The sequence below is a fragment of the Pseudophryne corroboree genome, chromosome 7, assembly GCF_028390025.1.
Source record: "Pseudophryne corroboree isolate aPseCor3 chromosome 7, aPseCor3.hap2, whole genome shotgun sequence".
NCBI classification, from domain to species: Eukaryota; Metazoa; Chordata; class Amphibia; order Anura; family Myobatrachidae; genus Pseudophryne; species Pseudophryne corroboree.
The window spans coordinates 39,219,802-39,236,147 of record NC_086450.1 but is presented as its reverse complement, the minus strand read 5'-3'; the positions used below and the strand labels follow the sequence as shown (position 1 = coordinate 39,236,147).

The following is a 16,346-nucleotide window of genomic DNA, read 5'->3' as shown; positions in this document are numbered from 1 at the left end:
CACATGTACATAAGTATTCACAGACTTTGCGCAATACTTTGTTGATGCACCTTTGGCAGCAATTACAACCTCAAGTCTTTGAATATGATGCCACAAGCTTGGTACACCTATCTTTGGACAGTTTCGCCCATTCGTCTTTGCAGCACCTCTCAAGCTCCATCAGGTTGGATGGGAAGCGTCCGTGCACGGCCATTTTCAGATCTCTCCAGAGATGTTCAATCGGATTCAAGTCTGGGCTCTGGCTTGGCCACTCAAGGACATTCACAGAATTGTCCTGAAGCCACTCCTTTGATAGCTTGGCTGTGTGCTTAGGATCGTTGTCTTGCTGAAAGATGAACCGTCGTCCCAGTCTGAGGTCAAGATCGCTCTGGAGCAGTTTTTCATCCAGGATGTCTCTGTACATTGCTGCATTCATCTTTCCCTCTATCCTGACTAGTCTCCCAGTACTGCTGCTGAAAAACATCCCTACAACATGATGCTGCCACCACCATGCTTCACTGTAGGGATGGTATTGGCCTGGTGATGAGCGGTGCCTGGTTTCCTCCAAACATGACGCCTTGCATTCACGCCAAAGAGTTCAATCTTTGTCTCATCAGACCAGAGAATTTTGTTTCTCATGCTCTGAGAGTCCTTGAGATGCATTTTGGCAAACTCCAGGCGGGATGCCATGTGCTTTTTACTAAGGAGTGGCTTCCGTCTGGCCACTCTACCATACAAGCCTGATTGGTGGATTGATGCAGAGATGGTTGTCCTTCTGGAAGGTTCTCCTCTCTCCACAGAGGAATGCTATAGCTCTGACAGAGTGACCATTGGGTTCAAGGTCACCGTCCTGACTAGGGCACTTGTCCCCCGATCGCTCAGTTTAGACGGCCGGCCAGCTCTAGGAAGAGTCCTGGTGGTTCCGAACTTCTTCCATTTACGGATGATGGAAGCCACTGTGCTCATTGGGACATTCAAAGCAGCAGATTTTTTTCTGTACCCTTCCCCAGATTTGTGCCTTCAGACAATTCTGTCTTGGAGGTCTACAGACAATTCCTTTGACTTCATACTTGGGTTGTGCTCAGACGTGCACTGTCAAGTGTGGGACCTTATATAGACAGGTGTGTGCCTTTCCAAATCATGTCCAATCAACTGAATTTACCACAGGTGGACTCCAATTAAGCTGTAGGAACATCTCAAGGATGATCAGTGGAAACAGGATGCACCTGAGCTCAATTTTGAGCTTCGTGGCAAAGGCTGTGAATACTTATGTACATAGATTTCTTATTTTTTTATTTTTAATACATTTGCAAAAATGTCAAAAACACCTTTTTCACATTGTCATTATTTGGTATTGTGTGTAGAATTTTGAGAGGAAAAATGAATTTTTCCATTTTGGAATAAGACTGTAACATAACAAAATGTGGAAAAAGTGAAGCACTGTGAATATTTTCTGGATGCACTGTATGTACAGTTATTGCTGAAACTATAATTAAAAATGACATACGGGGCCTGATTCTGAGTCCGAAGCAAATCTGATGATCACACAGCTGAGCAATTTTTTTCTACTGTGAATGTGGTTAATTCGAAAACAGAGTCCAGCGGTGTGTACGCACAGAGGAGTCTATTCAGACCCGAATGTAGCTGCGCGTTCCTACACAGTGGCTGCATGCGGGCCATCTGCGCATGCGCACTTGCCATAGTGCGCGTGCACGACCCTTCACACTGCGGCCGCATCCTTGAGGGATGCAGCCGCATTATTATTGTCAGTTCAGGCTGTTTTGGGGGCGGGGGAGACAACCAAGCATTACCTGGACAAGCTGCACAAAATGGGGGCGGGACGGGACCGTTTTCAGGGCGGCTGCCTGACGTCACAGGTAGCCGTTAAAAAAAAAAAAAATGTCCGCTGCCAGGGGTCAAACCTAAGTTCCGATACGTCCGCAATTAGATTGCGGACTCATCAGTTGGCGGCCCCACACATGCTGGGTGGCCTTGCCCTGTGTTGGGCGGCTCTCAGCATGCGCAGAGATGAACGCAGATCCGGCTGCGTACGCAGCAATCTACGTTCATCTCTGAATAACCCCCAGAGTTACTGCACTGACTGAGAAGCACAATATCTGAGGCGTATTGGGAATGTGCTGGGCGTTCCTGAGCGGTGACTGGGAGGTGGCCTTTCAGACGCAGGAAGATGGGCGTGATATGGGAGTGTCCCAGGTGTGGTGCGGATGTACACGCATGATTGCTCACATTGGAGGCCATACCCTGATGGAGAATCTGCACCTGTCCCTTGGGTGGAAGGATGCTCAGCCTATCACCAGGTTCACTTTCCCTTCACTTAAGTCCGCTGAAGCTCAGTGTAGACTGTGGGTGACATGTATGGGTGTATACTGTATATAAAGTAGCTGCAAGCCGCCGCTTTTCTGGGCGGGCTTGACCTCAAAATGTAAAGCAGCTCTAATACTAAGAGCAAAGACTGCACCACCGCTTCAGTCCGGGTGTAGTATGGTATGCCGGCGGCCGGGATCCCAACCGCCGGCATACCGTCAGCTGAGCAAACGCAAATGAGCCCCTTGCGGGCTCGCTTCGCTTTCCACACTGCGGGCACGGTGGCGTGCTACGCGCGCCACGCTATTTATTCTCCCTCCAGGGGGGTTGTGGACCCCCAAGAGGGAGAATAGTCGTCAGTATGCCGGGTGTCGGGATTCCGGTGCCGGTATACTGAGCGTCGACATCCCAACAGACGGCATACTGAATGCCACCCCTTCAGTCCCACTTTCTTCTAACCCTCCACCCTCCCGCTATCAGTGAGCACAGAACCGACTCATCCCACAAACAGTCTCTCCAGGGTCCTACTCTCTATCCGATAGCAGTACTTACACATATACATGCAGTGATACATGCACTTTAGACAAGGCTTTCCGTCTCTCATGCCTGACATTATTTATATGTATCTTGCTTTCTCTTACATCCTAAGGGATACTGGGAATCCAATTTAGTACCATGGGGTATAGATGGGTCCATTTGGAGTCATGGCACTATAGAAGTTTGATAACCTGTGCTGGCTCCTCCCTCTATGCCCCTCCTACCAGATTCAGTTTAGAACCTGTGCCAGATGGAGCCGGTCACATTTCTGGAAGCTCCTGAAGAGTTTTCTGCATTTATTTTAAAAGTTTGATATATTCAGGCAGGACTGGATGACACCAGCCTGCCTGCTTAGTGGGACTAAGGGAGGAAAACGGGCCAACCCCACTAAGTGTTAATGGTCCCGTTCCCCTCTGACAGGACGCTAGTTCCTGAGGGAACTATTCGCAAGCCCCACCACAGCGAGTGTACATTCCCGCAGCACGCCGCCACCCCTACCAGAGCCAGAAAAAAGAAGAGTGGTGAGTACTAAGCCGGCGTCACGGTTAGCGGGTCGGCAGCCATTTTGGTGGCATCAGGGTATGGAGACGCACGGCTTCTACACGAGGCAGACTGAGTCTCCAGACTTAGTACACAGCAGTGTACACAGTACCCGGACTGGCATTACAGCTTAAAAGGGGGCTTACTCCATTTTATGCACTCAGACACATAAAGCCAGTATAAAGAAGAGCGGAAAGACCGCACGCCATTGAAGGGGCGGGGCTTCACTATGAGCGGATCCAGCAGCTCACAGTCGCCATTTTACCCTACTGCAGCTACACAGATGCTGACTGCAGGGATTCGCAGCTTCTCCGGAGAGACTCCAGATTACCTCAGCAGTACCAGAGCGTCATAGCAGGGGGGAGCGTTGTACTTGTGTACTAAGGGCCGGGGTACATTTACTAAGCAGTGATAAGAGTGGAGAAGTGAGCCAGTGGAGAAATTTCCCCATCAACCAATCAGCAGCTCTGTATAATTTTATAGTATGCAAATTATAGATGTAACTTCAGTGCTGATTGGTTGCCATGGGCAACTTCTCCACTGGCTCACTTCTCCGCTCTTATCACTGCTTAGTAAATGTACCCCAAAGTACTTAATCTGGGTACATAGTCTTAGTCTGGGTACTTAGGCCCTCATTCCGAGTTGTTCGCTCGCTAGCTGCTTTTAGCAGCATTGCACACGCTAAGCCGCCGCCCTCTGGGAGTGTATCTTAGTTTAGCAGAATAGCGAACGAAAGATTAGCAGAACTGCTACTAAATAATTCCCTGCAGTTTCTGAGTAGCTCCAGACTTACTCCTATACTGCGATCACCTCAGTCCATTTAGTTCCTGGTTTGACGTCACAAACACGCCCTGCGTTCGGCCAGCCACTCCTGCGTTTTTACCTGGCACGACTGCGTTTTTTAGCACAGTCTCTGAAAACGGCCAGTTTCCGCCCAGAAACACCCACTTCCTGTCAATCACTCTACGATCACTCGAGCGAAGAAAAAACGTCGCTCGAGCTCGTGTAAATCTACAAAGTTTTGTGTGAAAGTACTTAGCGCATGCGCATTTTTGCAGTTTTTTCACTTGATCGCTGCATTGAGAAAATCGGCAGCGAGCGAACAACTCGGAATGACCACCTTAGTCTGCAACCGATAAGAGCGCCGTGTGCTAGTTCCATCCTCTCTCTGTGTCTTTCAGGAAGGGCTCTTTGTGGTTGCTGTTACTACTGCAGTATGTCAGACAAAGGGGTATATTCAATGAGAGTCGGATCCATTCCGACATGCAGTTGTCGGAATGGATCCGACAACCCCTATTCAAAGGACGCCCAAATCCGACTGTTGGTTTTGGCCGTACACAGGGTCCTGTCCTGCCGAGAGATCAGCGGGCGGCGGGAGGAGCTGGCTACGGGGGGACATGTCTGCGACGGCCAGGCACCTCTTTCCTGCAGCGCCTCCCCCCCGCCGCCGCAGACATGTCCCCCCCGCAGCCAGCTCCACCCGCCGGCCGTCAATCTCAGCTCCCCCATCCGCCCACAGCACCACTTGTCTCCTCACCTCAATCCGACTTGTTTTCAAGTAGGATTGAGTTTGACGGAAAAGGGGCCAAAACCTGTCTGATTTGGCCCCATTTCCGACAGAAGCATGTGGATCGGCGGCTATTGAGTAGGTCGGAACCCCTTCCGACCTATTTCTGTCGGAAGCTGCCATCTTTCCGACAAGACGGCAGCTTCCGACAGTTATTGAATACACCCCAAAGAGTGTATCATGCAAGGCACAGTGTTCCTCTTCTCCAGGGGGTTCACTAGTGTGTACTCAGGGTAGTAACCCTTCTCAGGCTAGTGGGGCGGAGCCAGCATGGCTGAACTCCATTCGGGGGATGATTTCTACCATCTGTACTAAATTATCTCGTAATGAGAAGGAGACGGAATACTTAAGACAGTCTATGACTGAGTTTGTGCAGAAGGACTCCGTACTCAGACCAGCGTCTCAGTCCTCTACCATTTGTCTGCAAAAATGTACTTTATACTGCATTCTGACTCTGATAATGAAGGGTCTGAAATGGAGGAAGGTGAGGTGGACATAGAGGTGGGGGAAGGTACTCTGTTGCAGAGTGTTGCGGCTCTCATAGATTCTATCAGGGAAGTCCTAAATATTCCTGATAAGGTGACAGAGGTGTGTGAGGAATCTTTCTTTAATGTGAAGAAAAATCCTCAGCCACTTTTCCTCTGTCATAGGAATTAAATACCCTGTTTGTGGAACCGTGGGTTAATCCAGATAAGAAATTTCATATCCCTAGATGGTTATTATCATCTTTTCCTTTTCCTCCTGAGGATAGGAAAAAAATGGGAAAATCCACCGTTAGTGGATGCGTCAGTCTCCAGGCTCTCACGTAAAATAGTGTTACCTGTTCCTGGTGCAGCCTTCCTAAAGGATGCAGCTGACCGTAAGATTGAGACTACACTCAAATCTTTGTATACAGCTGCAGAAGTGGCCCAGAGACCCAGTATAGCATGTGGGTGGATTACGCGAGCCATTGCTACATGGTCTGGTAATTTAATTGAGGGGTTAGACACCTTACCTCAAGAGGAAATAGTTTTTATCCTGCAACACATCCAAGATTCTGTGAACTTTATGGTGGAAGCCATTAAGGAAATAGGTTTGCTTAATGCACGCACCACAGCTATGGCAGTGTCGGCACGCAGGGCATTATGGCTATGTCAGTGGACTGCTGATGCGGACTCCAAAAAAGGTGTGGAAGGCCTGCCTTTCACAGGTGAGGCCTTATTTGGCGACGAACTCGACAAGTGGATTTTGCGAACTACTGCGGGTAAGTCCACATATCTACCTTCTGCAGTTCTGCCAGCTAGAAAGACCTACTCAGGACCCAGTTTACAGTCCTTTCGGACTGCAAAGTTTTGGGGCAAGAACAGAGGTTCTTCTACCGCCGCCAAAGGTGCTAGAGGTAAACCACGCAAACCAGCAACTGCTGGTTCACAGGAACAGGGCTCGGGCTCGGCTTCCTCAAAACCTGCCGCATGACGGTGGACCGCAATGCCTGGAAGACGGGCGGGTGGGAGCCCAGCTAAAATTCTTCAGTCACATCTGGACAAGATCTTGCCAGGATCCCTGGGTCATAGACCTTATATCCCAGGGCTACAGGCTGGAGTTCCAGGATCTCCCACCTCACAGATTCTTCAAATCAGGCTTACCAGTTTCACAAGAGGCAAGAATAATCTTACAAGATGCCATTCAAAAACTGTTACAGACCCAGGTCATTGTTCCAGTTCCACCTCATCTGCAAAACAAGGGTTACTATTCCAGCTTGTTTTTAGTACCGAAACCAGACTGTTTGGTAGGACCGATTCTGAACCTCAACTCATTGAACCTATACCTACGAGTGTTCAGGTTCAAGATGGAGTCTCTGAGATCGGTGATCTCAGGTCTAGAAGAGGGGGAATTCCTAGTGTCTCTGGATATCATGGATGCGTACCTTCACATTCCGATCTGGCCGCCTCATCAGGCTTATCTACGGTTTGCACTGCAGGACTGTCACTACCAGTTCCAGGCCCTGCCATTTGGTCTTTCCATAGCACCGAGGGTGTTCACCAAGGTGATGGCAGAGATGATGTTACTGCTCTGCAAACAAGGAGTGTTGTAATTCCTTACCTGGACAATCTTCTGATAAAGGCTGGGTCCAGGGAGCAGATGTTGGAGAACACTGGTCTCACAACCAGATTACTCCTGGATCATGGGTGGATTCTGAACCTACCAAAATCTCACCTAGAACCAGCGCAGAAGCTCCATTTCCTGGGAATGATACTGGACACAGTCTCAGAGAGTGTTCCTTCCCTTGGAAAAGGCAATGGTAATCCAGAGGATGGTTCGGGCTGGCTTGAAGCCGACCCAAATCTCAGTACATCTGTGCATTCACCTTCTGGGGAAAATGGTGGCTTCTTACGAAGCAATTCAGTACAGAAGGTTTCATTCGAGGTCCTTCCAGCTGGATCTGTTGGACAAATGGTCCGGATCGCATCTTCACATGCATCAGAGGATTCATCTGTCACCAAAAGCCAGGATCTTCCTCCTGTGGTGGCTACAAACTTCTCACCTAGTGGAGGGTCGAAGCTTCAGGATTCTGAATTGGATTCTTCTGACCACAGACGCAAGCCTCAGAGGTTGGGGTGCAGTCACCCAGGGGGTGCAGTTTCAAGGAAGGTTGTCAAGTCAGGAAATCATTTCTTCCAATAAACATCCTGGAACTCAGGGCTATTTACAACACCCTTGTGCAGGCCTCATCTCTTCTTCAGAATCAGGCCATTCAGGTTCAGTCGGACAATGTGACAGCGGTGACGTACATAAATTGACAGGGCAGAATGAAAAGCAGAGCTGCAATGTCAGAGGTGTCAAGAATTGTCCTCTGGGCAGAAAAACACGCCGTGGCGTTGACGGCAATCTTCATTCCGGGAGTAGACAGCTGGGAAGCAGATTTCCTCAGGAGACACGACCTGCACCCGGGGGAATGGGGCCTCCACCCGTAGGTGTTCCAGTGGCTGACACGTCGGTGGGTGTATCCACAAATCGACATGATCGCCTCTCGACTCAACAAGAAGCTCAAGCGGTATTGTTCCAGGTCGAGGGACCCACAAGCTGTGGCGGTCGATGCCCTGACTACTCCGTGGGTCTACCAGCTGGTGTACTTGTTTCCACCCATTCCTCTGATCCCAAGAAATCTCAAAAGAATAAAAAGGGAAAGAGTTCAAGCAATATTCATTGCTCCGGACGGGCCGCAAAGGGCCTGGTATGCGGATCTTCTCGAGATGCTGATAGAAGATCCATGGCCTCTGTCTCTTCGAAAGGATCTCCTGCAACAGGGCCCGTTCATTTATCAAGACTTACCACGGCTACGTTTGACGGCATGGAAGTTGAACGGCTGATTCTAGCCAAGAGGGATTCCTGACAAGGTCATCCCGACTATGATCAAGACAGGAAGGGAGTAATGTCAAAACATTACCATCGTATCTGGAAAGTATGTCTCTTGGTGTGACAATATTCTACGGTGGAATTTCATCCGGGACGTTTCCTGCTTTTCCTGCAGTCAGGAGTTGATGTGGGCCTATATCTAGGCTCCAAAAAAGTTCAGATTTCGGCCTTGTCTATTTTCTTTCAGAAACAATTGGCTTCTTTTCCTGAGGTCCAGACGTTCTTGAAGGATGTACTTCATATCCAACCTCCCTTTGTGACTCCCATGGCACCTTGGGATCTCAATTTGGTTCTGCAATTCCTCCAATCGGACTGGTTTGAACCGTTACAGGAGGTAGATGTAAAGTATCTTACGTGGAAGACCATCACGCTATTAGCCTTGGCTTTGGCAAAGCGCGTGTTGGAACTGGGGTTGTTGTCTCACAAGAGCCCCTACTTAATTTTCCATGAGGACAGAGCTGAACTCAGGACTCGTCAGTAATTCCTTCCTCAGGTGGTGTCAGCGTTTTCACATCAACCAGCCAATTGTGATTCCGGTTGTTACTGACACCTCTGCTACTTCAAAGTTTTTGGATATTGTAAGGGTCTTGAAGGTATATATAAAGCGAATTGCTCGTCACAGAAAATCGGACTCGCTGTTCGTTCTTTATGATGCCAATAAAACTGGGTGTCCTGCTTCAAAGCAGTCAATTGCACGCTCACTATCCAGCATAATTATTCCACGGCAGGTTTGCCGATTCTGAAATCTGTACAGGCCCACCCTACTAGGTCGGTGGGTTCCTCTTGGGCGGCTTACAGCTCTGCCGAGCAGCTACTTGGTGGGGTTCGAACACGTTTGCCAAGTTTTACAAGTTCGATACCTTGGCCTCTTAGGACCTTCAGTTTGGCCAATCTGTTCTGCAGGAACCACAGCACTCTCCCACACGGTTTGGGAGTACTAAACTGGATTCCCAGTATCCACTAGGACGTAAGAGAAATTACTGTAGGATTTTAATTACCTACTGGTAAATCCTTTTCTCATAGTCCGTAGAGGATAATGGGTGCCCGCCCAGTGCTTCGTTATTGCTGTACTGTTACTTGGTTAAGTATTGTTGGTTCAGCGGTTGCTGTTCCTGGTTTTATGTTTGATTAGCTTGGCTTTCCTCTTGTTGTGTGTGCTGTTTCGGAATCTAACCACTGTCCTTATCTATCCTTCTCTCAAAGTATGTCTGTCTCCTCGGGCACAGTTTCCTAGACTGAGTCTGGTGGGAGGGGCATGGAGGGAGGAGCCAGCCTACACTATCAATTTCTTAAAAGTGCCCATGGCTCCTAGTGGACCTGTCTATGGCCCTCATTCCGAGTTGATCGCTCGCTAGCTGCTTTTAGCAGCAATGCAAACGCTAGGCCGCCGCCCTCTGGGAGTGTATCTTAGCTTAGCAGAAGTGCGACCGAAAGGTTAGCAGTTCTGCTACTTAAAAATTTCATGCAGTTTCAGAGTGGCTCAAGACTTACTCCTAGCTTGCGATGACTGCAGTCTGTTTAGTTCCTGGTTTGACGTCATAAACACGCCCTGCGTTCGGCCAGCCACTCCCCCGTTTCTCCAGCCACTCCTGCGTTTTTACCTGAGACGCCTGCGTTTTTTAGCACACTCCCTGAAAACGCAGAGTTGCCGCCCAGAAACACCCACTTCCTGTCAATCAAACAACGAACACTCGAGCGACTGAAAAGCGTCGCTCGAGCTTGTGTAAAACTATAAAGTTTTGTGTGAAAGTACTTAGCACATGCGCGCTGCGTACCATGCGCATGCGCAGAATTGCCGTTTTTCCACCTGATCGCTGCGCTGCGAGAATCGGCAGCGAGCGATCAACTCGGAATGAGGGCCTATACCCCGTGGTACTAAATGGACCCCAGTATCCTCTACGAACTACGAGAAAAGGATTTACCGGTAGTTTTTTTTTTTTTTGCAGAACTCCACATGGCATCCAGCAAGCTCGGGATGCGCATAATGTGCTGCCTGCTAAACGTGTCAGAGGCCAGGAATAAAGACGTTGTCGAGAGAATTGCGAGCGCCGCTTTGTGTGACGGTCACGGTACGTTCACTTCTGCATCACCCCCTGAATGACTTAGTTCATGATGTCACTCGTAAAGCGGGGGAAGGTGCCCGTGGCAGCTAATCAGCTCCTGTCATGTATCTAGTACAAGCTATGAAATGACAGTTAGACGATGATTAGTTGCTATGGGCAACGTCTCCATTTTATCTCTCTCCATGATTTGATACATCGCCCCATCTATGTGATCACATTGTAACACTGCTCCGTCTGTCATTACTACCAGTGGCACATACACCTGCCCCGTGCCAGGTCATTACTACCAGCGCCACATACACCTGCCCCGTGCCAGGTCATTACTACCAACGGCACATACACCTGCCCCTTGCCAGGTGTAGGCGAAGCAACTGAATTTAGCTTCCATTTTGGGTAAGTGCAACTCAGAAGAGGAAGTGACATTGGCTCCACGCCCCGGTACAGTCGTCTATAGTGCACACACCCATTCACCTGTCACAGGAAAATGGCTGAGATGAGAGGGACTCTGAGTGTGCAAAGATCAGTCACGTGGAAATAGTAGAACGTGCGTGGAGTTCTTTAGCACTAGGGATGACCATCGACCATCTATCTTCTGTGACCCATGGCAATTGTGTCTGCCATCGATGTGGAAGGCCCGATGCTGCTGCATTGATGTTGGGGTTACGATGTTGCTGGTGTAGACAGTGTCAAAGTCGAAAAATATCATGATTCATATGCCTTGTACTAACCGCTCATGCACATGCCCGCTGCTCGTACACTCAGTCTGCCGTGCGTGCACATATCCGCAATGTGCGTAAGATCGCTCCGGCGATCACGCGCGTGGTATGCGCATTTACGGTAGAGTTTGTGAGCATGTAGCGTGCGACTCGATTGTAGCATATTTAACCCATATAGTGCGTTTTATAGTTAATATTCCCCTAGACAATGTCAGCGAGTATGTTTAGTTTAAACCGTTCCTGGACAGAGAGATTCCTCTTTGCATGATAGGAAGGGTCAGATAAAGGTTGAAAGGTGGTGTCTAGTATCCAGCTGTAGGGTATTTTAAGAGTAACATTCCGATGCTAGTTAGGAAAGGATCGCTCGCTCCTGCGTATAGTTATGTGCAAAAGTAGTTTATGAACATTAACTGTATTTGCTGTAAATTACACATGCGGCGGGAATCCTGAGGATACCTCCCACCAGAGCAGTTGGGGAAAGACACAGCCCACCTGTTCAAATCCACCTAGACCTTTGCTATAATGTAGAGACACATTCCTGTGTCCAATGAACAATAAGATTACATGGTACCATTGTATTGTGAATGTACGTTGTGTATATAAAGACCACTGTTGGCTGGTCAGTTCAATCTCTCTGAAGGCTGTCTCCCTGAATGCTGAGGACTGGACTCCAAGTTGCGCTTGCGAATCATCCCCACGTATGTATACTTCTCTGTAGCCATTTTGTAGCCATTTTGTTTGCCATTTGTTCTCATTTGTTCGCTCTTGTTTGCGATTGTTCGCTATTGTTCATATTATTCTGTTATTCTGTTTAGATTTCCCTGTTAGTTTGTAGTGTATGACTTGTATTGTTTTCCCCTTTTTCTCTAAACCATCCACGGCGGTGTTAGAGCTGCTGTGGTTTTAAAATCCAAATTCGGTGTTGTGTCTTCAGTTTACTGCAAAGGGCTCTCTTAGCGTCTTAATCGCTCAAACAGCGTACACATTGTTAAGGGTTTTAATCGTTACATCATTACAGTACTTGGTTATTAAGGTGTAGAGTATAAGCATATTCTTACTGTGTTTAAGGTTTAAAGGTTATCGACTGTGTGTGCGCTCGCTGTGTGTATTCCGTACACTCAGCGCAGCGTGTGTACGCCAAGTGCGTACCACGTACGGTACTCTGTACGCAAATAGCGTGCAAAGTGCGTAGCACGTGCACGTGGTCTAGCGGCCATAGCGGCTCAACGGTAATAGTGTATAGCTTTATGTTTAAAGATAATAATTGACATTATCAACAGACACGATTGCATTCCATGCATGCTCAACCATCGATGGTTTGCTACCAATGCCTATAAGCCACCAACCATCGATGTTGTGTGTATTGGCGGACAACTCTAATCTCATCCCTGGTGAACATCCTCATGTAATTGAGGGTAAAGGCCGGATTCAGAGTTATATGCAAGCAGTGCAACTCCAATGGCGGGTAGACTAAGCATGAGGATGTGTTGTTGCTAGCAGTGCCCCCAAGCTGCAGTATGGCTGACATGGTGCATCTGTTTGGGGGATGGAGCGGGGGTGGTGAGGGGGACTTCTTCTGCAAAATGAGGGCATGTCGCCCCTGTTTTGTAGGCGTATTGAGGCCGGCTCTGCATCTTCCAACACAGATGCCCTGGCAGAGGAGTTCTGGTGGTTAGTCTGCGTAAGCGGAGTCTTACTCAGATGGCGGCGACGCAGCACTCCGATCTGTTATGCCAGCAGCCGGCTTCTTTTTTCTTCAGATGCCTCATGTGGTATTTGTGGCGTGGCTGCTCAGTGGCAGCGTCCTCATTACACTGGCCGCAGCCCAGGCAGGGGACACGTGGACAAAGGGCACTGACAGGTAAAGGGGAGGGACGGAGGGCGGGGAATGCGGCAGACCTGGGCCCCTCCATCTGACTCTGCCCTCCCTACCCCCTTTCGGTGCCAGTGGTGGTATCGCTGCTGTGTCTGTGCTAATAGCGTTGAGTGAGTAGAGATAGGGTTCCAGTTGGTAATCTTTCCACTATTCAACATGTGGCTGGATGCTACATTTATTAGGGCTGCAGGTTTCCCTGAAATCATGTTAATTAGCCCAGAATGGCTACTGTAGGGGCTGGTTACCTTTAATACAAGTACTGCGCACATATCTCCCAACTTTGTCCATGCTTGAAGAGGGTCACATACTTGAAAAAGGGTCGTGGCCTAAGAAAAAGGGGCATGACCTAAGAAAAAGGGGCATGGCTTCGCGGGAAGGCCTGAGTTCGCGAGCCACGCCCCATCTGCGTCACTGAGGGGGCATGCCCAGCACTCCATGAGCCGCTGGCATGCCCCCTCTCCTCCTTTCTCCACTGCCTAGCAGAGCAGCGAGTGCAGGAGCCTCCCAACTGCCCCTCCCACCCAACACCGCGGGACACTGCGGCCCACGGGTGGGACAGTCCCGCGAAAATCGGGACAGTTGGGAGGTATGCTGTGCATAAGAAACAATGCATTATTAATAAAAAAAACATTTGCCTGCCTAGAAGAGTCCTGGATGTGGGTTAGAAAAGGTACCCACATTCAATCTCAGATTGGGGGTAATTCAGAGTTGATCGCAGCAGCACATTTGTTAGCAGTTGGGCAAAACCATGTGCACTGCAGGTGGGGCAGATGTAACATGTGCAGAGAGAGTTAGATTTGGGTGGGGTGTGTTCAAACTGAAATCTAAATTTCAGTGTTAAAATAAAGCAGCCAGTATTTACCCTGCACAGAAACAATATAACCCACCCAAATGGTTTTGCCCAACTGCTAACAAATTTGCTGCTGTGATCAACTCTGAATTACCCCCATTGCGCACCAAACAAGATAATTGATTGATAGGGCTATTTACTATTAAGCGGCGATAGGGCTGCCCCTCTTAAATAGCTTCTTCCAGGTGAGGCTCTGCTGTGACCCTCTTCCTCAGAGTGGCACTCAGTAGTGACCGTTTGATCGGCAGAAGCCCCAGAGCCAGTGACAACAGGGAAAAGGACGTTCCTCCCATTAATTAATAGACTTATGGGCTGATATGAGAAAAGTAGCAGTGACCTGACTTTCACTACAATTCCCTGCAAAATCACAGCGAATTAGGGACTTGGAGAATGCGTATTCCGAAAAACGTGTTGCATCATTGTGTTTTCTTTTTTTTTTAGGTAAAAGAAGTAATTAATGAACCTACATTACAAATTATTCATCATTCATATGTAACTTATCAAGCACTATTACAGCTATACTTTTTTCTTTTACCATTATAACAATGTGAATTTATATTTCTAGATCTCACTGCAAAAAGAGTGGTTATGCCATTAAGGACGTGCGGTGAGGTAAATGGCTCAGGAGGCGCTGGCTAGCACCATGGCCAAATTTACACACTATATGAGCCGAAGGGTGAATGTGGGCATTATACACAGGTGCAGCAGTATATACATGTGGGCATTATACACATGTGCAGCAGTATATACATGTGGGCATTATACACAGGTGCTGCAGTATATACATGTGGGGATTATACACAGGTGCTGCAGTATATACATGTGGGCATTATACACAGGTGCAGCAGTATATACATGTGGGCATTATACACAGGCGCAGAAGTATATACATGTGGGCATTATACACAGGTGCAGCAGTATATACATGTGGGTATTATACACAGGTGCAGCAGTATATACATGTGGGCATTATGCACAGGTGCAGCAGTATATACATGTGGGCAGTATACACAGGTGCAGCAGTATATACATGTGAGCATGATTCACAGATGTAGCAGTATATACATGTGGGCATTATACACGGGTACAGCAGTATATACATGTGGGCATTATACACAGGTGCTGCAGTATATACATGTGGGCATTATACACAGGTGCAGCAGTATATATATGTGGGCATTATACACAGGCGCAGAAGTATATACATGTGGGTATTATACACAGGTGCAGCAGTATATACATGTGGGTATTATACACAGGTGCAGCAGTATATACATGTGGGCATTATGCACAGGTGCAGCAGTATATACATGTGGGCAGTATACACAGGTGCAGCAGTATATACATGTGAGCATGATTCACAGATGTAGCAGTATATACATGTGGGCATTATACACAGGTGCAGCAGTATATACATGTGGGCATTATTCACGGGTGCAGCAGTATATACATGTGGGCAATATACACAGGTATAGCAGTATATACATGTGGGCATTATTCACGGGTGCAGCAGTATATACATGTGGGCAATATACACAGGTGCAGCAGTATATACATGTGGGCATTATACACAGGTGCAGCAACATATACATGTGGGCATTATACACAGGTGCAGCAGTATATACATGTGAGCATGATATCACAGGTGCAGCGTTATATACATGTGGGCAGTATATACAGATGGGCATTACACACAGGTGCAGCGATATATACATGTGGGCATTATACACAGGTGCAGTGGTATATACATGTGAGCATGATACACAGATGTAGCAGTATATACATGTGGACATTATACACAGGTGCAGCAGTATATACATGTGGGCAATATACACAGGTGCAGCAGTATATGCATGTGGGCATTATACACAGGTGCAGAAGTATATACAGTACATGTAGCTATTATATATTATATATTATTTGGGGCAGCAGTATATACATGTGGGCATGGTACACAGGTGCAGCAGTATATACATGTGGGCATTATACACCATGTGGGCATTATATACAGGTGCAGCGGTATATACATGTCATTTTACACAGGTGCAGCAGTTTATACATGTGAGCATGATACACAGGTGTAGCAGTATATACATGTGGGCATTATACACAGGTGCAGCAGTATATACATGTGGGCATTGTACACAGGTGCAGCAGTATATACATGTGGGCATTATACACAGGTGCAGCAGTATATACATGTGGGCATTATACACAGGTGCAGCAGTATATACAGGTGGGCATTATACATAGGTGCAGCAGTATATACAGGTGGGCATTATACACAGGTGCAGCAGTACATACAGGTGCAGCAGTAAAACTTCTGGAACTTTGATGAGTTCTGATCCGAGATGTGTGGAAAAGGTAGGATGGGGGACACTACCTCAACTGCCATAGACTTTTTACTCCAAAGTTTTGACTATAAAAATGATTAGAATGATACAAAGAAGATATTTCTAATTTCTCTTACGTCCTAGGGGATATTGGTGACTCCGTA

The 16,346-nt window shown here is 47.9% G+C and overlaps 1 protein-coding gene across 3 annotated transcripts in view; it reads left to right on the top strand.

The window, feature by feature from the left end:
- FTCDNL1 (formiminotransferase cyclodeaminase N-terminal like) overlaps positions 1–16,346 on the top strand; it is a 91,126-nt gene that overhangs the window by 16,014 nt on the left and 58,766 nt on the right. For all 3 annotated transcript variants that reach the window (XM_063932239.1, XM_063932237.1, XM_063932238.1), the window contains exon 2: positions 10,291–10,413. In XM_063932239.1, the coding sequence (XP_063788309.1) occupies positions 10,299–10,413 (115 nt within the window). In that variant the 5' untranslated portion in view covers positions 10,291–10,298. The remainder of the gene's footprint in view (positions 1–10,290; positions 10,414–16,346) is intronic.